The sequence below is a fragment of the Hippoglossus hippoglossus genome, chromosome 21, assembly GCF_009819705.1.
Source record: "Hippoglossus hippoglossus isolate fHipHip1 chromosome 21, fHipHip1.pri, whole genome shotgun sequence".
Classification (NCBI taxonomy): domain Eukaryota; kingdom Metazoa; phylum Chordata; class Actinopteri; order Pleuronectiformes; family Pleuronectidae; genus Hippoglossus; species Hippoglossus hippoglossus.
In genome coordinates this window covers 12145191-12171213 of record NC_047171.1, presented here as the reverse complement: position 1 = coordinate 12171213, position 26023 = coordinate 12145191, and the positions used below count along the sequence as shown (strand labels likewise).

General features: G+C 39.7%; 3 protein-coding genes across 4 annotated transcripts; all 3 read left to right on the top strand.

The window, feature by feature from the left end:
- The first annotated feature begins 513 nt into the window (after positions 1-513).
- Positions 514-12157, top strand: ifih1 (interferon induced with helicase C domain 1). The gene is made up of 15 exons (XM_034574202.1): positions 514-1037; positions 1368-1538; positions 2946-3012; positions 4604-4830; positions 5433-5643; positions 6656-6873; positions 7580-7681; positions 7772-7895; positions 8024-8239; positions 9103-9359; positions 9450-9599; positions 9713-9874; positions 10581-10774; positions 10873-10966; positions 11669-12157. Exons 1-15 carry the CDS (start codon positions 579-581, stop codon positions 11864-11866), a joined length of 2850 nt encoding a protein of 949 aa, XP_034430093.1. The 5' UTR covers positions 514-578; the 3' UTR covers positions 11867-12157.
- A 672-nt stretch (positions 12158-12829) lies between these two features.
- fap (fibroblast activation protein, alpha) lies at positions 12830-21834 on the top strand. Of its 2 annotated transcripts, XM_034574763.1 has the most exons (27): positions 12830-13257; positions 13537-13618; positions 14052-14141; positions 14251-14345; positions 14442-14516; positions 14654-14706; positions 14882-14954; positions 15608-15728; positions 15810-15964; positions 16123-16220; positions 16351-16480; positions 16579-16617; positions 16705-16803; positions 16889-16959; positions 17061-17114; positions 17345-17469; positions 17653-17703; positions 18338-18436; positions 19015-19084; positions 19176-19370; positions 19505-19559; positions 19648-19747; positions 20624-20682; positions 20791-20863; positions 21121-21194; positions 21381-21482; positions 21515-21834. In XM_034574763.1, exons 1-26 carry the CDS (start codon positions 13255-13257, stop codon positions 21480-21482), a joined length of 2241 nt encoding a protein of 746 aa, XP_034430654.1. In that variant the 5' UTR covers positions 12830-13254; the 3' UTR covers positions 21515-21834. The 2 variants fall into 2 exon arrangements, with proteins under 2 accessions (XP_034430654.1, XP_034430653.1); XM_034574762.1 differs by having other exon boundaries at positions 12831-13257; positions 21381-21834.
- Positions 21835-22715: 881 nt separating this feature from the next.
- On the top strand, positions 22716-25451 carry gcgb (glucagon b). The gene is made up of 4 exons (XM_034574203.1): positions 22716-22809; positions 22915-23020; positions 23892-24041; positions 24898-25451. Exons 2-4 carry the CDS (start codon positions 22926-22928, stop codon positions 25016-25018), a joined length of 366 nt encoding a protein of 121 aa, XP_034430094.1. The 5' UTR covers positions 22716-22809; positions 22915-22925; the 3' UTR covers positions 25019-25451.
- Positions 25452-26023: the final 572 nt, after the last annotated feature.

Below are 26023 nucleotides of genomic sequence, written 5' to 3'. Positions count from 1 at the left end.
AAAGTAAAATTTGTCCTTCACAGCTGCAACATGGGAGTAAGAAGAGTGGATTGTGTAAGCCCTTTCAAATTCTTTCTAAAAGAAATAAGAACTGGTACAGAAATGCAATGCACTGTTTAACAGCCGTGTCCTAACAATAGGTCAATAATACAAGTTTCAAGTTTTATTTCCGTCATTTGGAAGTTAAAAGTTCAGTTTGTAGAATATAGTGACATCTAGTGGTGAAGTTGCATGTTCAGGCTGAACACCTCTCACTCATATAATTACAAATTTCTAAATTTATATATGTATGTCCAGAAACGTATCTATAATTATTATATATAGATATATAACAACTGTATATATCATATTTGTACATGCAACTGTATAATAATACATACCTTTATATATTATAGTTATTGCACAATGGAAAACAGTTGTAAATGCTTCATTTGATCTCAGTGTGTGTGCAGATGGTACAATATCTCCACCTAGTGGCCACATCAATTTCCGGTCTGTTTTGGAGAAACGAAACTGAAAGAGTTTTTATTTCCGTGGATATCATCAGAAACATTAATGATCCATTGTGATCAGTGGAAATGAGTGCTGCAGGCGCAGAGACCATGGCCTCTCCCGCAGATGAAGCCTGGGAGAGTTTCATTGGAGACATCAGGCCGAGGCTGAAGGAGCTGGTGGTGGTGGAGCCGCTCCTGGATCATGTGCACTTCATCGGCCCAGAGCAGAAGGAGCTCATCCTACAGAGGGCCAGGAGAGAGGGGGACCGAGCGGCCGCCGATCTGCTCATCGACGCGGTCATCAGGAGGCCACATCCCGCCGGCTGGTTCCGAGCGTTTGTGGACGCGCTGGTGAAATCAGGCTGCGACTATGCTGCCGACATCATACAGGCCGGACTCCCCGAACCTGAGGTGGAGGCAGAGAATGATGAGTATGTCCGGCTCATCCAAATACTGTCCCCCAGTCTTGTGCAGATGAAGACTGATGAGGTGTGTGTGCACTGTTTGGCTGAAGGCCTGGTCACCGAAGAGGACTCCGAAAAGGTGAGTGGGTGGGATTGACAGGGAAAGTCAGATGTAAAACCACTAATGACTTTATTTGTTGATTTATTCTATTCACCTACTAGTCATTAAATAAGTACTTTTTATTCTATGAGTGCGTCAGTCACAGCAGGCATTTACAATAATTCATAACACTTCAACACATGCAGGACTCCACAATTTACACAACTTCTGTTTCTGCACTTTCTCTGACTCGACTCTGACCACAAGATGGCAGACTAATGCCCTGCTCAGTTTTGCAGGACACCACACTTCCTTGACGATTGGATAACAACCAGTCTAATCCATTTAATTGTGTCCATCATGTTGCAGATTAAAGCTGAAACAACAAGCAGAGGACCCAGGAGCGGAGCCCGTGAACTTCTGAGACGCATCGTGAGAGGTCGACCGGGGTGGTTCTCAAAATTTCTCCACATCTTGCGTGAAACTGAGCATCAGTCCCTGTATGAGCTGACAGGAGGGTCACCTGACTGCGACAAAGAAGGTGGTAAAACCTCAGTGGAGCACACACCCATGTTAAGGAATGCTACTTGAATGCTTGAATGTTAAGGAGTGAGCTGTTAAACAGGTTCTTGACGAGTGCAGCCACCTTTCTTATTCCAACTTTAACTTGAGTTCACGAACTTTAAAGGTTCAGTGTGTAGAATCTAGTGACATCTAGTGGTGAAGTTGCATGTTGCAGCTGAATAACCCCACCTTCCAAACATGAAAGAGAACCTGTGCTATCCTTCACTTGTGATAAAAACTCAAAAGGTTTTTCCAGTTTGGGCTCCTGTAAAAAACATAAAAAAAGGCCCATTCTAGGGTAAAGAAACAACAATTCATACAATTTTAGATGAAACACACTAGTGAAAACATCACAAGGATTATTTTATTTTCAATTTCTGCCAAAAGATCCCTTCCAACTAAATCTTACACACTGGACCTTTAAGACGATTAAAGTCATGAGTAATTATTAATAATAATAATACTCTCAAAGCAATTTCTAACTATAATGAAGTTTTGTTTTTTGTATTTATCCTACAGAGTTTATGGACATGACAGTAACCGAGGATCATCAGGATGAAGCCACAGGTCTCACAAAGAACCTTTCCTCAATCATCAATGAAAAAAAAAAAAAATATGTACCTATAGATGTTATGTCATTTGACAGTGGACATTCAATTACACTGATTAATGTCTTTCCATGTAGAAAGTTTAGATTTTATGTGTAGATACTCTTGTGTGTCATCAGTAGATTTAAAAAAGGAAAAAAGTCTAAAAAAAGTGTCCATAATTGGATATTATCTTAAGGTGGGCAGTGTTTCTAATGGGAAAAAACTGTAAAGGTAATTTAAGGTAAGATAACATAAGATAGAACTTGTCCCAAAGGATAATAACAAAGAATAAAACACACAATTGACTTCACAATTTTATTCCCCATATGTATCATTCATATCCTATATATCAACATTTAATAAATTCTTATTAATTCAATATAATGTAGTCGTAAGTAGATCAGTTTCAAAATATAAAGCCATGAACTAAAAACTAGACTAAAATAGGAATAGAGCAGTATTAGAAATTACACATGCGAATTAAGTATCGCACATGAAAATGAAGATAATTTTACATTAATAATACTGCACATAATATTGGAAGTAAGGATAATGCTTTCAGGAAATTCCCTTGTATTGTTCACCTCTCTCGTATTCGAGATGCAACAGAAACCTCAGAGACAGATACTGTTTCTCAAATCCTGAGCAAGTAAATCAGAAAGGCTGATTCAGGGTGAAATCTGCAATGTTTTGGTAATTTGGGTGAACTGACCCTTTAACAGTGCATGGGTTTAAATGTATCTCCTGCCTTTCTCGCCTGTGATTTTTACATTTGGGCTGTTATCTTTCTGTCGGACTTTTTGCAGGAGCGAGCGCTGAATGCGAACAACTGCCAAAAAGCCAGAAGCCTTCACAATCAGGTGATTCAACCTTTCGTTCACCTCAGATTATATTGTATTTGAAGTATGTCAATAACCTGAACAGGTTGCTGTTGTTCTGCCCCCGGTCAATCCCACACAAAAACCAAATACATCTCTAGAATAAATGGATCTATAGTATCATACAGGCTGTGTGTGTAAACGTGGAGCGTTGCCTTCCTGACACCAAAGAATATGTTCCATGTGTGTACCATGATCAACCGCATAGAGGTCAGAGAGGACATCGCTTCAAATATAAACCACATGCCGACTCCATATTGTGGAAAAACGTAAAGGAAAACATTTTATTCAAGTTGCTGTGAAGTCGGGGGCCCTGCTCTACACCTCCTGAGTTATACTGGGCGAACGTTCTTTGATCATTTCAATAGTCTCTGCATCAGCGTCACCTTTTTTATTGCACGGTTATTATTATGTGGACTAACGAGAGAGTAGCAATGAACAGAAAACGTGTGTGGTTACAGTACAGTTCATCCCATGCCTTTGAGTTGTACCATAAACACCGACTGTTGCCAGCCACTCTAAACAGCACAGATTACATGTGAGATTGCTCCACCCGTCTGTGGGGAGAGCTGCATGGGCAGAATTATTTGTGTGCCCCTCGGAAATGAGTTTCACTGAACCAAATCACATCGTCAAACAGGCCTGTGGCTTTTTCTCTTCTTCCATCAAACACAGCTGATTGTTGACTTCCCTTCTCTAATAAGTGGAGTGTCTGGGAACTGCTGGTAAAAGCCGAGGGGGGGCTACACTGGCCACTGTTTACTTCCTATTGTTGTTAAAGCTCTATCTTTCTGTCGAGCAGACGTCTGTTTACTTTATGTAGTTGCTTATAACAGCAGCTTTAACCTCTGGGAAGGAAAATTAAAAGCTTTCTGAGCTGAGAAAAAAAAAGAAAGTGCTGATGTGGGGGTTTGAACTCATAACGAGGGGCGGAGATGTAGAGAGAGGAGCTGAGGGGAAAGGGTTCCTTAGTCATGTTGTATCCACGGCCTGGACAGCAAGTGAGTCACAGCTCGACAGCGACTGAAAGGCAGACTGAAGTGGAGAAAGTCTGCTGTCAATAAAAACGTTAGAGAAAATCACATGATGAAATCATTGACCACCCCCAAATGTGAATGATAGATAAATAATTACAGATGTGAGCTTGTGCAAGGAAATTAGTCCCGGCTGTTAGAATATTTTAGAAAAATCTGAAGGCTGCTAAATTGTCTCACATCACAGTAGGTATGTGAATTAGTTTTAGATTTGTAAGGAAACAAGACATATTTGTACATGGACGATAGCATCGTCTAAATCATTTCTAAATCTTAAAAATCTTAAAGTTTGGATTAAAAATGGTCCCTACGGTTCCTCTCGGTGTTCACGTCTTAACTCCATAACACATTGTTTTATAGGTGTGCCACTCAAGTAAATTTAGTCCTTTTAATAGCAGCAGTAAGAAAACATTCCAGTACAAAACCAAAACCACCAACAGTGACAGGCGCAGCATTTTCTGGCTGCCAGTGCCTGTAATTGTGGGTTACTGACACGGACAGAAGTTTTGTCTTGTGTAAACCTCTGCTCTGCTTCACAGATGGGACTGTCCCAGAAGCAGCGGCCAGGGGCCCAGAGAGGACTGATATTCGTCTGCGAGATTATCAGATGGATGTTGCAAGACCTGCCCTGGAGGGGAAAAACATCATTATATGCCTCCCGACAGGAAGCGGTAAAACCCGAGTTGCAGTTTATATTACCAAAGAACATCTGGACGGCAGGAGGGCCGAGGGGCAGTCGGGGAAAGTGGTCGTGCTAGTGAACAAGGTACCGCGGCCTAAGTCTGGTGTTCCTGACTTATTGCTTTGTACTGTTATGGTAGCCTACTTCTGTCCCCTTCACATCCAAAGAAAACATTTTATCTTTCAGTCAGTTTGCACATATGGGTCAGCTCGCCACAAGTTACAACCCACAAGGTTTAGATTTCCCCTCTACTTTGTTACTATTTGGCACATTTGATCTCCTCTGCAGTGGGAAAAGAATCACTTCTCACATTTTTGCCAGAAGAGTTTCTTGCTATGAAACTATTTAGTTGAAAAAATAGCGATGGTATGTGACAGAAACTCACCCTGGTGATTCACGCTTCAGTACAAGAAATAATAGACTAATAACAAGGCTATAGTTGAATCTCCTCCTTGAGAAACAATGAACAATGGAATCATTGCACAATTAAATTGAAACCCAGCCCCTGTCAAAGTAAAAACAAATCCATTAACACTGCAGTTATTGTGGTCGAGAAAAAACACACTCTCAAAATCATGTGTAGCCATAGAAACATTTTTCACGTTTAGTTAACTGTGTTTCTTCTTTGTCTTTTAATTTAGCAGCACCTTTATTGTGAAAAATGGATTTTCTCTGTTTTCCTGCAGATTCCTCTCGTTGAGCAGCATTATTCCGCAGAGTTCCTGCCTTTTCTGAAGCCCACATATAAAGTGGAGAGAGTCAGCGGAGACTGCCAGCTCAAAATCTCTTTCACAGAGATCCTGAAGAAAAATGACGTCGTCATTTGCACGGCCCAGATCCTGGAAAACCACTTGGAGAGGTCTATCACGGGAGAGGACGAGGGCGTGAAGTTAAGCGGTATGCTCTTTTAAAAGAAAGGAGTTTTCCATCCGCTGTGTTGTTTTCTTTAGATTCAGTCAAATCGATCTCACAAAACACATTAATGCGCAAGGATTCTTAAAACCTTTAGCTAAAGTCTGTCCAGGCTCAAACCACAGACACTGACAGGCTTTGGAGCAAAACACCTCATCTCCGCTGCATCTCCCCTGATGATACCTGACAGCCTCTTGTCAAAGTATTCCAGCTCTGCTCTTCACTCCTGTTGGCACTCTCCACTCCAAGGTGGAATAGCCATCTCAGTGGAACATATGCTGTTTGCTGAAACGCCTGAAAGCGTGTCCTTTTTTTTTTTTTTTCATCCTAGCTCCTGGTTTCCAGGCCACACGTCTGTTCAAGCCATCAGTGTGTGGCTGATCAAATTCACATGAGAGCTTCTATCACCCACAGCACATCAAGCTGCCACTCTCTGTACTCTGTCTCCCGGGGGACAAATTTGTATCACTCTGAGTGAACATGTAAATGTGAATGATTGTGAGTCACGTATACGAGCCGCTGGGCACTTTTTTTGTGAAAGACACAGTAGCTCAAGTTATTTTTGGGAGCAGAGAGTTTTCCAGCAAGTGTTATTTTGTGGCTTGAAGTCCTGCGTCAAAAGTTCCTGGAAAAATCCTGGCTTTTGTGGGAGGATCTTTCTTATAGAGAGATGCTATAATCTGTGAGGGACAATCATCCCTGTTTATTTAAAAAACTTAGACGAATAACAATAAAGTAGGCGTGTTTGGGTGAGAAAATTATTGTTTTTCTAAAGATGTGAGTAATTTTATCTCAGGACATTATTTTTCCTGTGACAAAAACAGAAATGTATAAACTCTTGTTTTAAAAGCAGGCAGTAATCTTACTAAACAAGTCTTTTGTCATGATCCTGCAATAAACTGCGTACTTGTCCCTAACAAGGACGTTATCAAAAAGACTGCTACGCATCACATACAATACATTAATTTATCATTTTTGTTTTCCTCTGCTTCTGTAGATCTGACACTGATCATCATAGATGAGTGTCACCACACCCAGAAAGGAGAAGTCTACAACCACATAATGATGCGCTACCTGAAGCAGAAGCACAAGAACGAAAAGATGAAGAAGGAGCAGAGGGAGACCGTGCCCCTTCCTCAGATACTTGGCCTGACTGCTTCACCTGGGGTCGGGGGAGCCAATAATATGAAGAAAGCAGTGGAGCACATTCTGCGAGTAAATGCAATTCTCAGTCCCCTTCTCCAATAGTGTCAGCACATCAGTCTATGCGGACAAAATATTAGCTAATTTCGTCGAATGTGATACAAGGTTTAGCCGCAAAAATCCCTCTGATACAGTCACTACCAAAACTGAATATATTCACATTAAAAATGTAAACATAAATCTGCCCTTAAAACAGATGTGGCAATTTCATAGACTGTATAAAAAGATGGATGACGCTTCTCTACTTTCTACATTTGGAGTCAGAGTCTGCACTGTATCGCAGTCATTTAAAAAAAATATTATTTGACGTGTACAAACGTAACAGAATTATGTTTAGTCCTTATATGGACTTATTGTGTTAAACTTATAGTCTGAAGGAGTATTTCTTTCACAGCTTTTGGCAACTACTAGAATATTCATGTGTCACTATCAACTGTACGAGTTTCTTTTTTGTGGTTTCAGTTTTTCAACTAAGCCCTTCCCCACTTTCTCTGCCTTGTTCATCAAGAATTCTGTTTATCCAGTTGAGCTGCTTCCAAAGTTCCACCCTGCTTATGCACACGGGGCAGCCATAAACTTTCCTACTGCCACGATAGGAAGAGAAAATTGAAAACAGCCTTTCGGTTTTTAACTCAGTGTTACACATGCCGACGTTTACTTGAAACAGACATATGTATTTTGTTTCATTCACCACCATAAATCTGTGTTTGTGTCACAGATCTGTGCAAACTTGGACGCTTACAAAATCATGACGAGCAGCCTTGGGGACTGCAAAAAGAATCCCAATAAACAGACTCTAAGTGTTGAAGACAGAATTGAGGTACATTTGTTTAACAGTGGAGTTGCCATTTTACCAAGTTTCTCTGCGAACTGTCAGTACAAGTCTTGTGGTCTTGGATATCTTTTTCAGGATCCCTTCGGTGATGTCATTAAGAAAATCATGAATGCCATTCATACTCATGCAAACCTGAGCACCAACTGTGACCTTGGTTCCCAGCGTTATGAACAATGGGTTGTTACAACGGAGCGAGAAGGTGCGTAGAGCTTATCGCATGAATTAGGATTCTCATCTTCAAATACTAACCCTTGTCGCTGTGAAGTAACATGTTAACATAACACCGGACCTTTAGGAATCTAACACCGGTTTCATTCCTTTTTTTAGCTGCAGCAAAGGAAGATCACAAAGTACGGGTTTGTGCAGAATACCTGCGACAGTACAGCGAGGCCCTGAATCTCAGCAACATCATCCGCATGTGCGACGCCTTCCGTATCCTGAATGAATACTACGAGAAGGAGATACACACAAAAATGAACCCAGATGAGATGCAGATCATACAGATCACAGACACTGAGAGATTCCTCTTCAATTTGTTTAAAGGTACAGTATGGAAACTTCTGCCACACAGACTTGGTGTATTGACAAGAAAACTGAAAAGTAGGAAGGAAGATGCAGCTGAATGTTGAATCAGTGTGGAGAGCACTGACCTCTGTTATAGACTGAGTGTTGTAGTGAGATTTTTGAATTGAAAACCTTATTTTTCACACTTGTAATAACAGTAACAGTCTAAAATGCTTTTTAAAGCACAAATCATGAGGCTGGTGAAGATGCACACCTCTAGTAGTCACTCAGTGATAACAAAATTCATCACAGATAGAAATAAAATTCTTTGATTTGATTGATTTTATAGTGAATCGTAGACCTTTGAATCGAAATCGAATTGAATCGTCAATCGTGAGGTGCCGAGAGATGCCCACCCCTACTTGACACCTCTTTCCAATATTTTTTTTAATTTTTTAATAGCAAAGAAAATAAGAATTAGGTGTGACAGGAATTTAAATAATAAAAAACATGCATTTTAATCAAAAAAAACGTCTGTCATGACATTAACAACTTGTGTTTCAAAAATTTGGAGTTGTTGTTTCTTCTTGAGACGGTGTTCATGTGAAATGTTATAGTCCGGAACACGTTTTTTCTGATCACGAACCAAAGTTAAAACATAAGAAATTAATTTTAACTGTGAGCAAGTGGATTTAGGCTACTCACCAGTCTTATTGCTAAGCTAAGCTACCCACCTGCTTGCTGTAGCAATAAATTTACCCGACAGGCACGAGAATGCTAGGAATCTTCTTATGTAACTCCCAGACAGAAAGCCAACACATTTCCCAAAAAGTGGAGCTATGCCTTTAACCTCTAAAATGACATGAAGACTGGACTTCTTCTTTAAAATCTGTGTCCTGCAGAGAACAAGGAAGAGCTGCAGACTCTTGCGGGGAATCCACAGTATGAAAATGACAGCCTGTCAAAGCTAAGAGGTAAAATCCTGCATGAGTTCAGCAGCAGGGAAGCGGCCAGGGGGATCATTTTCACCAAAACACGCATCAGTGCCATCGCTCTAAGCCACTGGATTCAGGAAAACCCAAAGTTTGCTGACATAGGAGTGAAAGCCTCGTATGTCATTGGAGGAGGAGACCAGAGTGTTGTCAAACCAATGACCTCTGTGAGTACACACTGCACACACTCTTCTACTCCCAACACCATGTGCACTTCAAATCCAATTTACGCTTCCCACCACATTTGTGTCAATCAGGCAGAACAAAGGGACGTGTTGAAAAACTTCCACAATGGAGATGTCAACTTGCTGATTGCCACCACGGTGGCAGAGGAAGGTTTGGACATAGCGGCATGCAATTTTGTCATCCGATACGGCCTTGTGACCAATGAGATTTCTATGATTCAGGTCAGTGAAGGCAGTAAATGAGTTAGAGCCTGTTGATTATTGCTGTTGAGTAATTCAGGTACTTTCAATGTCGACTGTAATGTCTGTACTGACTCAGTCTTTACCCTCTGCAGGCTGAAGGTAGAGGAAGAGCTGAGGACAGCACTTACACTCTGGTCGATGTCAAGAACTCTGGGGTTGCTGAGAAGGAGTGGGTCAATGAGTACCGCAAGAAGATGATGAACAAAGCCATTGAGAACATCGGATCCTTAAATCAAGCGGACTACAAAAAACAGGTTTGTCGGCAGAGGCGTTATGTTTTGGGGTTGGCAGGTCCGTCCCATTCTTGTGAACACGATATCTACAAAACAACGTATTGAGAGAATTTTCTTCAAATTTGGTACAAACGTTTACTTGGACTCAAGGATGAACTGATCAGATTTTGGTGGTTAAAGGTTAAGGTCACTGTGACCTCACAAAATAATCATGACTTTGGTCTTGTGAACGCAATATATCTGAAAGACCTTGAGAGAACTTCTTCAAATCAGGTACAAATGTTCGGTTGAACTCAAAGATGAACTGATTACAATATAGTGGTCACAGGTCAAAGGTCAATGTTGTGGTGACCTCATGTTCTTGTGAATAATGGATACCCATTGGGATTTCATTACATCTGGCATAAACATTCAGTTGGACGAAAGAATTTGGGTGGACAAAGGTCACGGTGGCTTCACAAAAAATGTGTTGGCCTGTCGAACAAAGACAACATATAAAATCTGCCCTCAAATTTTGACGAGTTGTCACTTTGACTCATAGATTAATTAATTCAATTTCAGTCGTCAAAGGTCAGTGTGACCTCAAATAGGTCTGGAAATAAAGAGTATGTGGACTGAAACACTGGTTGGCGGAAGCAATAAACTGGGGGGGAGGCTAGTCTTTGTTTTATGTCTTTGTGGCTGTAAGACTGTTCTCAGTGATTTCCCCCCCCCCCTTTTTTTTCAGATCATAGATTTTCAGTTTCAAGCTATAACCGAGAAGAGGGTGAGATTGGCAAAGAAGAAGCAGAAAAAAATGACGAGTGAGAGTCCATCGGACGTGAAATTTACCTGCCGGGGCTGCAGCAAACATGTCTGCAATGGTGACGACATCCAGGTCATCGAAAGCATGCACAGAGTCAATGTTACTGAACAGTTTAGGTACCATTTACAATTTAAAATGTACATTTACATTATACTGATACTTTAAGTGATTTAAAAAGTCTGGAATAATTAATTATACTAGATTTTTTTTACAGTGAACTTTACATTGAGAGAGAAAACCCCTCTCCCCAAGAGCGACCTCTGGATTTGGAGACCAAAGGCTCCATAGCATGCAAGAAGTGTGGGAGGGTAAATATGTTCCAGGATTTCAGTTGTTGGTATTGTTTCGATATTTAGTTTTTGAAGGAATGATTCAAAATGTTTTGAAATAACCCTTATTTGTGATAGCTAGGTAAACTACTACAGCAGACCAGCGCTCAGTACAGTGGCCCTGAAGTGCAATTCACAACGTTAAACACAACAAATCACAAAATACAACAACAAAACACAACAACAAATTCCAAAATATTTGTAGTCAACATTTCCTTCCTGTTAAAAAGAAAGACAGTGCATCCATCCAGTCAGTGTCAATCTATTGATAGCAGGTACCTTAATTTCCGTAATTTGTCATTGTGTTTTGGAATTTGTTGATGTTTTTTGGTAATTTGCTGTTCTGTTTTGTGATTTGTTTTGGTCTGTTGCACTTCAGGACCATTGTACAGAGGAACTAGTTCTATCTGCAATGTTCTACTCCTGACTTTTAAAATGGAATAAGAGAAAAGAAGGACATGATCAGTGGTTTACACTAGAATAAGCTGTTTAAAATGTGAGAGAACACAACTGCCTCATGTAATTATTTCCTAGAGGCCTTTTTTCTCCTGGATTATATTACAGCTGTTGCCACCAAATGGCATAAATATAAGCATTGATTTGTGTTGTCAGTAGATAGACATACATGCATATACTACCACATCATCCCTTTATCATTTGAACCACTGTCCTCCTCTGCAGGGATGGGGTGTGATGATGGTGTACCATGGCATCGAGTGCCCCTGCCTCAACGTGCAGAACTTCGTGGTGACGCTCAACGAAAAGACGATTCCCAACTGCACCAAGTGGAGCAAGCTGGCCGTCAGGTTTTCTGCCTTCGACTACGCTGAACAAGCGAGACAGATGGCCAGCAGCTCTGACGAGATGGACACTACTTGAATTCAAGCAATTTAGAAATGTTGGTATATGAGAAAACTTCTGAATTCTTGTATTTTCAACTGTGCATCACAAAGTCAGACTGTTAAAGAGAGCTACGTCTTCATATGAACTGGAGCTTAACAATTTTAAGATTTTCCTGTGTCTTTCCACAAATCTAATTTGCTTTTGCACGTCAAATGTTGATGTTCTACTAATAGGCTGGATTTAAAGGTGAAATGCTGGTATGATCCTAAATGTGCATCACTGGTAGTAAATGAACTTGGAAAATAAATAAATTTCCTCTCAAAGCCCTGAAGTCTCATGAGATGGAAGCCAATGAAAGCCCCTCAGAGCCCACCTGTCATCACACATGCAGACAAACAGATGCTGATGAGTTTCTATGATATCCAACAGTTTGTGAGTCACAACTACTGAGCCGGTCACAGCTATTTATAGAAGTTTTCTTTCCCACTTAGTATAGATTAGTGGTACACATACAAACTCAACTCAGATTTATTTGTGCAGCACCAAATCATAACACACATTATCCCATGGCACTTTATTTTTGTGAAGCCCTTGTTTAGGTAAGTGTTATTATTATTATTATTATTTACATAGTAAGGTCAGCACCTCACAATATTATAGGGAAACCCGACAGTTCCCACATCGAGCAAACATAGAGCTAGATTTAAAAAAAAAATAAATAATTTTAATGGGAAGAAACCAGCAGAACCAGAGACCAGTAACAGTTGTGTCATATTTAAGATCTGTCAGACTAATTGTTATCAGTGAAATATATAGATATAATGATGTGATAATATAGCAGCACCAGCTAATAATAACAAAGACTGGACCCTCAAGTATAGATGTCTTTTTTTCTATTGCTTTTATTTCATTAACAATTAATCCATAATATAATAAAAACCCTTCCCATCTCAATTGGCTCAGAGGGTAAAAAAAACAACATTTTTATTCAACTTAATTAAACAACTGATGTAAAAACGCACGAGTTGGATAGAAGGAGGAAATACCTCCAGCTTGACTGTGGCTGTGCGCGCTCACATCTGTGGAGTGGATGACTTGTTCCAAGAGCCACTTCCCAAGCAGCAGCAAGTTTGTGCGCTCCTGGAAAGTTTGCAGCGCCGCAGACTTCAGGGACTCATCTCTGTCCGCCTGCCTGAGTCGGGCTGCGCTCAGGAATGCAGCGAGGAAGAGGGAGAATAAGGAAGAGGCTCACTTTTCTCATGTGACCACACTTGCTCCAAACTCACTGCTCCGGGCCGTGTTCAGTAAGAGTGTAATGTCTGTAGATGTATTTAGTTTTAAAGTGTCTTTAAACTCAAACGCCAGGACCAGTCTCTGAGGATTACTGAGCAGAGAGAGATCTTCACAGCGACTGCATCTGCACCATGGTCAGTAATCTATTACTCTACTGTGCGCTTCACTGGTGGAAAACCAGTTTGTGAACAACAGACAGTGATAAAAGTCACTTTTTTAAAAAGGATGAATGGATTTGCCCTAAAGTCAAACCGTGTGTGGTTTTAGACAGTGATTTTTCAACTTGTGTGTGTGTGTGTGTGTGTGTGTGTGTGTGTGTGTGTGTGTGTGTGTGTGTGTGTGTGTGTGTGCGCGTGTGTGTGTGTGTCCGTGTTTGTGTCTTTGTGTGTGTGTGTGTGTGTGTCACCTCTCAGGGCTGCAACAAGGTGCTGTTGGCGGTGTTGGGGGCGGCTGTCGTCATCACGTTGATCACAATCCCATCAGTTTATTTCAGCAGTAAGTTAAAGCTCAGGCCTCTCCTTTCTCTTCCATCTGTGTGTGTGTGTGTCAGTGTGTGCTGCTTGTTAGGTGGGGCTAATAACACACAACTTATATAACGTATAACTTATAAAACTATTTTCACACATGGATAATATTATCATCTATAAAACTTCTACTATTTCTTTGTTGTTGTTTTATTATGTTGCCTATATTTTTAGTTATTTCTTTGGGCTTTCCTCAAGTGACAGACCAGAAAAGCACAATATGCTTTGTGTTTATTATCATTGTCAAATCATGGCTGCCCGGAGTTGCAGTGTAAACAGCGCCACCGTGTGACGGAGTTTTATTTTGTTTCATTCCAGATTTCACTGCAAAACAATGTACCAGTCAAGTCTCTCACATTTCCCTGGTCCTACATCAAATTAATGCAGTTTACCTGTAATTTCAGAGTCCGGTGCCATCAAAAGGCCGTACTCCTTTGAGGATTACTTCAATGACACCATAAGGTGGAGATCCTACGGTTTATATTGGATATCAGGTATCAACGCCGGTCATGTCTCAACATACAAGTAATACACATAATGTGAATCCTCATGTTGTGTAAAAATCTCTCATGTGCGTATTTGTTGTACTTTCTATATGTGCAGATAAAGAATATCTGCATAAAGGGAGGGACGGGAATATCTTTCTCCACAACGCAGAAACAAAGGAGGAGTCAATATATTTGAGCAATTCAACCTTTGTAATAACTTTAATTACTTTCTAAATAATAAACACTGTTTTATCAATGTGGAATTATCGTTTAATACAAATATTTCCACTATCATTTTCACTGTAGGACCAAGTGGATGCCACAAATTACATGCTGTCTGGTGATTATATATACGTCGCTTTTGAAAGCAATTTCACAGAGGTCAGAAACCTCTGGAGAATGTTCTCCAGTTTGTTTTTTACAAAAGTTTAACTATTCTAGTTGTCCACTGTAAATGTCAATTTAATCACAGGAAACTTTATTAAAGTCTGAAAAGATTTGTGTTTAATATCCTACAGAAATGGAGACATTCATTTACGGCCTCATACTCCATCTATGACAGGAAGCATTCGTAAGTAGCCATGTTTTAATGGGACAGTGTCACTCTCAAAAAGCAGGATTCAAGAAACTGTGATTTTATGTTTCTACGGTGATAATGTTTAATTCTTCCCTGACGTTAAATCAACAGACACATCACAATGAAGTGAGTGATCATGACCTGCGATCATTTCCATGTGTCATTGCAGGACATTTGTTACGCCTGCGAATCTTCCCACTGTGGTGCAGTACTTTTCCTGGGCCCCAACAGGAAGCCAATATGTGAGTTAAAATGATCAATTTTGCAGCTACGTCAGTTTTGAAATACACTTTGCCTGTGGGTGAGGCAAAATGGGCTGATTGCGTCAGACAAAATGAATAAAGGATATTTGATGAAGTACATTTATGAATACATTTATACATTTGTGGATTTCATGTCATTTGTTTATTCATTTGATTACAGACAGTGCTCACTAATCAACAGACATTATACTGTAAATGAATTATAAAGCCAGTTTTTACAAGGAAACCTGAAATAGAATAAAACGCTCTATTTCATAAATATATAATTACAAATATCTATGTTTTTTTGTGCATTATACATACCATCCACATTAACTGTATAAGAAACCCATGATTAAAATACCACACTCGATAAGAACGAAAAGAAAATAATCAACGTTTAAAATGCATTATAAGAACCAAACAATACAATACAACGCTCAGATACAATACAAAGCCACAAATATGCACGTAAACTAAAACATGTGAGATAAAGTGGAATAATTACATTTGAAGTTGGGTTTGCTTTAAGCCATGTCTTAAGTTTGTATTTAAAGGTTGGGTCATTGTTGTTTCAATCGGATTTGGAACATATTTCTAGATAAAAATCCTCAAAAACTGTCAAATTAAAAATCAACAATTGTTTTTCGCAGGTTTACGTCTCAGACTTCAACATTTTTTTCAAATCTGGTGTCACTGCTGAAGCCATACAAGTGACTCACAATGGCAAAAAGGATGAGATCCTCAATGGCATCCCTGACTGGGTGTATGAGGGTGAGTGACAGGAACTGTTTCAGAGGTCCCCATGTGGCATGTGTGTGTCAGATGATCATTGAGTGTGTGTTTTGTCCGCAGAGGAAGTGTTTGCATCAAACGGGGCAATATGGTGGTCGTCAACCGGGAAGTTCTTTGCTTATCTGGAGGTAAATGATACAGATGTTCACAAAGTGGAGTTCTCCTGGTATGGATCCGAGCAATATCCTCAAACCGTGGCTGTTCCGTACCCTAAGGTGGGATAACATTCAACATAACAGTTAAAAGATCACTTGTAATGAATTTAAAGCACAAATTCTAGTAACTTCTCTGTTCAATTTGTCCTTATCACAATTCATCTTCCACACAATGTGATTATTCATTACGAATGTGTAATATATTGTATCTTGTGAAGGCTGGATCGAGCCTGACCAAGGTGAAACTGTTTGTGGTTGATACCAGGAATCCGACCCTCCGCACACATGTGCCGGCTCCTGCGTCCGTTTCTTCAGGGTCTGTAGATTCTCCAGTTCGCAGCATGACTTAAATCCCTCCACGTTTTTCAAAGCATGAGGCAAATACAACATCTTCACGGTCTGCCTTTATGTGAAAGCCCTGTCACTTTCTGTTGCCTTTTACTCAGTGATCACATTTTGTGCTCAGTGACCTGGGTTACAGACGAACGCTTCGCGGTGCAGTGGCTCACGAGGAAGCAGAATTACGTGGTCGTGCAGATCTATGACCTCGTTGGAAGCATCTGGAGAGAAATGCAGGTATCTGTCACTCCTCTGATGATCTCAAGGATTAAATGCTCATGTAAGTAAATGCCCATTAACAGAATATAATGTCTCAACATCTCTACTCTCTATAGAAATTTGAGCAAACAAGCAAAACAGGCTGGGTCGGCCATGTGAGTTTCCAAAGATTATCACCATTTATTGATCCTCAGCATTGGATTTGATGGATAACCCTAAAATATTTATTTTTGTTTTTCCAGTATGTGCCTTTCCCTGTTTTCTTTGCTGAGGATAAACTCAGTTTCTACAAAGTGATGAGCGACACTAAGGGCTACAAGCACATTCATTATGTAAAAGATGTAAGTCTGTTCAACTATGCAAAAAGTCACTCGTATTTTGTTGCGAGCGTTACGTTACGTTCACTGTGGGTTTTGTGTTGTTAAGGGCAAAGCGACACCGATCACCTCTGGGAAGTGGGAAGTCATCTACATATCCAAATTAACCAGTGGTGCCATGTGAGTGATGACACCATACATTTCTGAGGAAACTGCATAAACCTTAAAGCATATTTGGCAGAAAAATGAATTCAAAGCCTCCTTAAAACTCTTTTCCACAGATATTTTGTGAGCAATGAGTACCAAGGAATAGCCGTAAAGAGACATCTTTACAAGTAAGCAAATCTTTTCATTTGTGTGACTGATCTCGTTTGTTTTATCGCTCCTTCTTTATTGTTAATCGAATTTTCCCTTTGTCCTCATTATTGTAATCATGGCTTCATGGATTCCTGGAAGACAGGGGGCAGATTTGGGATGAATTAACGATAGTAACGATATAATATTACAGCAGTAACAAGAACTGAATGATGTGACCGACATGTGCTGCTGCTTGTTTGTTCTTTAGACTTCTGATTGGAAGCAGCTCCTCTGCCCCTCAGTGCCTCACCTGCGACCTGCACCAGGACAGGTGTCAGTACAACTCGGCTTACTTCAGCCTGGACGCCTCTTTCTACCGAATGGACTGCTACGGTCAGTTACTCCCACCACCTTCTCTTAAGCAATGATTCATCTATGGTTAACATGCAGGAAGTCATCTGTGGTGCGCAGCATCGGTGAACCATAATCTGAGCTAAAATAATCATGTCTGAAGTCGCACAAAAGACCTGATGTGTAATCAACTGTTTGTACGTTTTCTATTTTTGTTCATGCCAGGACCTGGATTGCCCCTCTACACACTCATGGACAACAGGGGCCCAGGTGCAGGTATGTAAACATGCAACATTTTCCAAGTTTCATGAACTCACCCCAGGACAGTGGTTGATTTATTTACTAGAATTGCATAATTTGACAGAAATTATAATCTCACTTTGTGTGCCATTCAGATGTGCACCATAACAAATTTATTATTAATATAAGTATATATGTAGTATGTAAAATGTTTCTGTTGTTACACATGATTGATTGTACACTATAGTAAAAAATGATTACACACATGTTCTGTTTCTCATGGCTAAACTATTACCCTCCCCAGGTTTTTAAAATATTTTTATATAAAAATGATAATCTAGTGTAAAGAAATGTTTGAAAATGCACATCTGCACACAATACCATACACGGTATTTTTTGATGTATTTAGATTTCCCATTACAGAATTTGCATGTGGCTTGAGTATGGATCCAGTCTTGGTAACAGTAAAACAAAACAGTAAAAAAATAAAGAATCAAAAGAAATGAAATAAAGAATCAAAAGAAATGAAATAAAGAATCAAAAGTAAGGTCTTGTTGCAGTTAAATAGTTTTTCTGTCTCAAAGGCTGACATCACACGTGATGATTACACATGCACATCTATGATTTCTAATATGATTAGTGGTTATTCTCTTTTTCTTTTTCTTTACAGAGATCTCCACCCTTGAAGACAACAAGGACTTGGGAAATGTTCTTTCTGAATTCCACTTGCCCACGATGCAGTACGGCACACTGAAGGTTGCAGGATTTGGTGAGACAACACAAGCTTGAAGGTTCTCCCAAGAAATGTTTGAAGACATATACATATTTAGCTAAAATGTCTTAAAGGCCTATCTATAGGTACCAATATACAAATATCTTTAATTCAAAACTTAACTGTTGGACATAAGACATTTCCTACTCTACTGAAAAGGCTATTTTCAGCGTATGTGCACAGGAGGCTTCAATTTTCCACATCACTCTTGTGAAACACTGTGATAAAAGATTTTAGGATTCAACTCTGCACATTCATCATTCTGCACAGTGATGGTCAAACATCCAAGTAAAGTCAAACATAAGTTTGAGTGTAATAGACATTTAATTTACATGCATTTTATCATATAGAAAGTTCCAAATGAGGTTTTACTTTTTTCTATCTAAATGGTCACATCTTTCTTTTGGAGACTTCAAGCATGTGATGTAATTGGTGGATTAGTGTTGAAGTAAAGACTTCAGGGAACAGAAAAAATTATAATTATTAGAAACAAAATTTTATGGGAAGACGTTATAATGTTATTTAATTACACCTTTGTAGTTTAAACATAAATGTCTCTCTTTAATTTTTTTCAGATATGTGGTATCAAATGATGTTGCCGCCAAATTTTAAGAAATCGAAGAAATACCCTCTTCTCATTGACGTGTAAGTGAACAACCCCCCCCCCCCCCCCTGCGCTAATCCTATGAAAAATTCAGCGAACATCTCTTAATGTGCTGTCGCTGTCCCCGTGCAGGTACGGCGGCCCCTGTAGTCAGAGGGTGAACTACCGGTTCAAGCTGAACTGGGGCACGTACCTCTCCAGCTCACACGGGATCATAATCGCCAGCTTCGATGGAAGGGGGAGCGGTTACCAGGGCGACGAAATAATGCACGCGGTCTACAAGCGCCTCGGGACCTTTGAAGTAGAAGATCAGATAACTGCTGTGAGGTAAAAAAAAAAAGACCTTCACATGCACGATTTATACAAAAAAAAAAATGAAATAAAGGTAAATCCCTGAATAAGTGGACGTCCGAATACGTTTCTATCGCTTTTTAGAATAATTCTTGATTTCTATGTTATAGGAAATTCATTGACATGGGTTTTATCGACAAAGACAGAATAGCCATATGGGGCTGGGTAAGTTCTCTGTATTTCTCATGTGCTTATCTTTGTATTTCATGTTTTCTTTATGCATTCACTGAATATCCTCAATTGTGATCTTCAGTCATACGGTGGTTATGTTACCTCAATGGCCTTGGGAGCTGGAACTGGAGTCTTCAAGTGTGGAATCGCAGTTGCTCCAGTAGCCAAGTGGGATTATTATGGTGAGTTTACATGCTATAGTGGATGGATGGATGGATGGATTCCTTCTTTATTATAATTTAACATTATGTGTGTAAACAGCTCAGTGTGTATACTTATGAAGATCTGGTAGTAGAAATAGAATGTATTAATCCTTATTGTGTTTTCATTTAGATATAATCACCAGAAACAATGAGTCATTTTGTTTTCTCTTCCTCTGCACCACCACATTTCCACAGTAGCCCAGACAGAACAAACTAATCCCCGGCTCAGGACAGGGACCAGCACATTCTTATGTCACCTCTCTTTAGCTTCAGCGAATGACTTTCTCTGCTATGATCACCAATGTTGGAACCTCCTCTAGTCTCACCATGGTTTCTATTGACTTTGTCGGCTGTGGCTCAGGAGGCAGAGAGGATCGTCCACTAACTGGTGGTGAATCGATGCTTGGCTCCTGTAGTCCCCATTCCGAAGTGTCCTAATATTGTCCCGACAGCTGTATGAATGGGTGAAGCGTTTTCAGTGGTTGATAAGACTGGGAAGTCATTACACAAATACAGTTCATACACTATTTACAATTTGTGCAAAATATGAAGCTCACAATGAAACTTTTTGTTTCCATCCGGGGAGGATTGGGCCCAGCTCACTTCTCCAGATACACACAAAGTTTAAAGCAAGTATATCAGTGACCTTATGACAGGGTCAGAATAATAGAAAACAGTTTGCTAACTACATTACCCACAAACATCTTTGCTTGAGGTTAGAATCCTTAGTCAGTGGAGTTCCTCCTTAAGAATTCAAATCTCTATTCAATTTCTCTGAAAAACTTTTTTCTTATTTTGAATATATATTTTATTATTTGTATGCATTTAATTTGTGGTATTGGTTTTCTCCTGCAGATGCGGTGTACACTGAACGCTACATGGGCTCACCTACAGAGAATGCAGACGCTTACAAAGTAAATATCATACAAGCTCAAGTGCATTAATCCTTTTCAAACTACAGCACATTTCTGACTTGATACGTGTTATTAACTGGAAAAAAAATGTCTCTTTTAATTGAACAGAACTCCACAGTGACAGCTAGAGCAAAGAACTTCAAAAATGTAAACTATCTATTGGTTCATGGCACAGCCGATGGTACGTTCAACCATGTCATTCTAATACTCTTTTCCAGCCCTAGTTCTCCTCAGTGTATGTAACACAGTGGTGCCGTCTTGTTGTTCTGGGTTTGTACCCTCATGGTTGAATGCACTTATTGTAAGTCGCTTTGGATAAAAGCGTCAGCTAAATGAAATGTAATGTAATGTAATGTGAACAAATAGACTGTTTTTGCCTTGATGGAAACTTGAGCTTTGATGTTGGGTCACGTACTGACAGCACTGTCTTTCCTACAGACAACGTCCATTTCCAGCAGGCGGCACAGATTGCCAAAGCTCTGGTGTACGAGCAGGTGGACTTTGAGACGATGGTAAATATTGGCTCGGGGAAGTGGGACTAATATTGACCTTGATGGTGTTTTTTAATGCAGGTTTCAAATGGGGGGAAAAAACATGTATTACGTGTTTTTTCTTGCACGGTCTCAAATATGTAGGCTATGATTTAAATGTGTGTTATTAAAATGGAATAACTAATCTGACTTTGGTGTTAATTTCAGTGGTATACTGACAGGGACCACGCTCTCGGTGGACCGGCCTACCATCACATGTACAACGTCATGAGTCACTTCCTGCAGAAATGTCTCCTCAATCCCAAATAGATGTGAAGAGCGTGAAGGCTTTTAAAATGAAGATTACCACAGTGTCTTTGTTCACTGTTGTGTTGCTGCATCTCACTGATATTCTGAAACGTCAGGTCGAACAATTTGTTGTCGCTTTTATGTGCAATTAATATTTACTGCTTGAACAAATGAGAGTTTGTATTTTATGTGGAACTTTTTCAAAATAGGTGTTGTTTAAATTTTAACAAAAACAATTGCATGCATTTATAGTCAAAGACATTTTGTGAATAAGATGGCAAAGTATTTAAATTGCTCTGCCCTGATTTAAATGTTTTGGTAGAGTGGGAACATTTGTCATGTTGTAATGAAGGTCAAATAAACATTGTTTGAAATATACCGGTTTCATTGTTTTTCTCATTAAGTAGAGTTGAGTTTTACTTCAAATAAATTGTCCCAAGCATCTTATTTTAAAAGTGTTTTTTCAAGTTATAATATAGAGCTAGAAATGTGTATATAGAGTAGAAAAGATGAATTCTTTCTTGGTATAAACAAACTTCAGTGACAGGGAGACAGGTCCACTTCATTATGCAGGGATTTCAGCATTAATAACTGATGTGAGAGATAAGCTTATTTTACAGTCAATAAATTTACAAATAAAATCTTAACAATGTAGGTATCATCTTTACGTCATATGCAGCAGGTCTAATATACAGAGAACAAAATTATAAATCAACTGATATTGGAAATCCCACATTGTCCCTTAATATTTAGATACATGAGCACAAGCAAAATATGAAGGTATTGTCCACTTGCAATGAATTGATATTCAGTAAAGATATACCAATAAAAACTTTAAAATGTGTAATTCATTTCTGTCTTAAAAGTAATTATTGATACAATTATTTTTTAGTGTAATATTATTTAAAATTAGTTTTTTATGTATATTTCTGGAGGTAAACTTCATTTGCTTTAATAATATGATTTGCCTATAGGAGAAAGCTTTCTGTTTCCCGAGAGGCAACAGTTCAAACACATCTGGGTGCCGCTATTTATTTGTCAGGGCAGAGGTCATGTTTGATTGTGACACCTAAAGTAGCAGCTTTTATCACTCAGACGTTGTTTTTCAAGTCTAACAGATCCAGTGGACTGAGACGGAAGCTGACTAATGGGTTGAGATAAGTGAGGATGTGCTGAGGTCTGTGTGACGAGGGAGTCACCTGAGAGAGAGCTCCTCAGCTCGACTATATAAGATCCAGCAGATCAAGAGGGGACCATGAAACAGCTGCAGAAGCCAAGAGAGAAGACGGACAGCAGTCAACGCACTTTTCAATTCCCTCTGTCAGACGCTCAACATAAAGGAGCACAGGTGAGACATGCACCGTATCTTGTCACGAAAAACTTTTACTCCGACGTGGTGAAGTGAAATAATCTCAAGATGTTTTTTTTCTCTCCGTCTTTGTTCACGTTTCAGAAACTCAAACGATGACAAGCGTCCACACTTTGTCCGGACTCCTGCTTCTCATCATCATCCAAAGCAGCTGGCAGGTGCCTGACCAGGACACAGATCGTAACTCCATGTAAGATCAACTCGGCTTTCCTTCTTTCTCACTCGCTCAGCAGGGGACTCCCCAGCCTGACATGGCGTTCAGGTTTATCCAAGGTTTAGATTTTTCGCAGCAAGTAACCAGAGTTGAACATAATTTGTAGAAACTCTCATCAAAACTATTTATCTATTTATTTTTGATGGGTTTCCCTCGGTCAAAGAAAAAGTTACATGCAGTGAGCAGTCTGTATTGCCTGTTGTTGCCTGACTGTTCCACATTTTGCAAACAGATGAAAAGTAATGTCTTGTAATTTCAGCTGGAATTTGTAATAGAAATGAGAAAACCTGCAGCAAAAGTTCATTTTAATTTACAGATTAGTAAAATTATGTAAGATTACACTTTTTCATGTTTCTAACAAAAATGTTTAAAAAAAATATTCTAATGCCTTAGTTTATGTTCATGAATTGTGACTTTAATGTTTTAATGTTATTATTTAGTTTACTTAATTGATGCATGACAAAAATTGCCTAAGTTTTGCTTGTGCTCATTAAATCTTTTAAAATCAAATTTTAAGAATCTAGGACCACAGCATCAATGAGATCCACATTTACGGTTATGATCACTGATGATGAAATGTGAGCATAGTGATTAGTGGATGAGGATGGTGAAGCTGCTGGAAGAACAGCTGTGGTGTGGGGGAGATTTTGGCAAATCAAAACTCCCCCAGGAGACCCTGCAAGAGAGAGGAAGAACAGAGGAGAGGGGGCAGGGAGGGTAGGGTATGAAAAATGAGAACAAATAGGTTTGCATGCAGCGCAGGTAGAACCACATGACAGGAAGAGGAGGGTTGGAAGTGAGAGTGCGTCCTGCTCGGCTCGGCTGTATCAATGTCTCTTTCTTGCAGGTTATTGCCCGAAAACTCCATGATGACGGAACCAATTGAGCTCCCAAAGAGACATTCAGAGGGAACATTTTCAAACGACTACAGTAAATACTTGGAGACAAGACGAGCACAAGACTTTGTCCAGTGGCTAAAGAACTCAAAAAGGAACGGGTGAGTGTGTCCTGTCCGGCTCCTGCACAGATCCCAGCTTGTGCTCGGGCACCTATCGTTTTGGCCTCTAAATAATTAGGAGCCCTTTTTGCGAGACATTTCTCAAAATGTTTTTTTTTTATTTGTATGTTTTTTTTAATATTACCCATGATGGCATCAGTTCTCAATTTAAAACATTTAAGATCTAATTCTGCGAGTCCTTTCCCTTACGGCACAGTCTCGCATGCGTGAATGTGCGAGCAAGGAGGCAAAGAACCTGCTTCATTGTGGTGCAGCAGATCCACAGTGCAGGGGCTTCGACCAACATTATTTGCATTGCCTTCGCGTATGTGTGACCGTGCCCTCATCCTTAGTCACGACGATTTACGCACCTGAATTGGCATCAAGTTTACGTTTGCCTGACGTTAATCAGGTAACGATGGGATTTGAAAGCCTCGATATTGTTTGTCACTGTTGTGAAATTGAACATCAGAGACATGTATTACCATAATTCGTTATTATCAAACATCCTTAAAATAAATAAACGTGTGGCTAACAGATGCACTTCTGTTTGTAACTTTATTTTAATAATTAATTAATTTAATAATACCTTTTTAATAATTATGAGAGGGGTGCCCTTTTTTTCACTTAAGCACCTGCCCCCCAAAATATGCAAGCACGGCCCTGTGACCTCTTATTACTGAATCACTTCATCTTGGGGCATAACTTGAATTATTATGAATGTTGTAATATATTGAGGAATTGACTATAATTGTGTTGTCTCTGGATCTGATTTGATTTCAAGTCTAATCAAGCTTATTCAAAAATGATTTTGTCGTTTGTACGGCAGTTGAAATGAATGTATGTGTATCTGCAGGAGTCTATTTAGACGCCATGCGGACGGCACCTACACCAGCGACGTGAGCTCCTACCTGCAGGACCAGGCAGCCAAGGAGTTTGTGTCCTGGCTGAAGACCGGCCGGGGCAGGAGAGAGTAGACTCCACCACGTCAGAGCGCCACCACCAGCTCCCCATTAATAATGCAAAGATTCCCACTGACTCTGTGCCATTATATGTTTCACTGTCTGTACGAGCCTTGTCATGCTATTAAATTCCCATCATAAAATCTCTGTCGGCCTTCGGTGGTTGAAGGAAATGTTCAAATGCAGAAAAGTACGTTTGAAATGTGTGTCAATCCTAAATGCTGGTGATTTTCATCAAGCACTCACATCATGATTCTTCTTTTCACATTTTTTCACATGATTTCACATTTTCCTCCCTCCTTCTCATATATCCTTAAAAAGAATAAGACACAATTATTGATCTGGATTCTGCAAGTTCACTAATTACGTCTGTAGATAGTCTCGATACCTTTTCTAATAATTCAGAAAAGTCATATTTAGTTTTCAATAAAGAAATGTGTACAATCAATGAGTTCCCTCTTGGTTTGACAAGGATCGCTCTACATCTCACAGCACAGGATCCACCTGTTAATGTGCATCAGTAATTTCATAAAAACTAATTAAAAACATGGTCAATTTAATCAATAATAGTTTAAAATAACTTTTTTGCTTCATTACCCAAAATTATTATGAATATCAGTGTTAATATTTGGCCAAGAAACTGAATTTGACAGCGCCCCAGTGTTTTTTTCTGCCATGCTCACTTAATCCTCCTGTTTAAAGAAGCAGAACCAAACTCAGTAAACACGCCATGCAGTCCCCAGGGGGAGCTGTGCGCTGGGATTACTACCATGTAATAACATGATGTGTCACCTGTCAACTGTTCACTGGATCTCCCACTGAGGCTCTGACAGCACACCAAGGACACTGGTCATGCTAAATGAAAGGAAACGTAATTATGTGATTGGAGTGAACAATGGCTGGGTTGACACTTCCTCCTGGCACGATAAACAGTGTAGCTCACACGAGCCAGCAGCTCGACGCGCTCTGGGATGAGCCACATCTCTCAGCTGTCATCCGCCGATCATCAAACCATCTGTT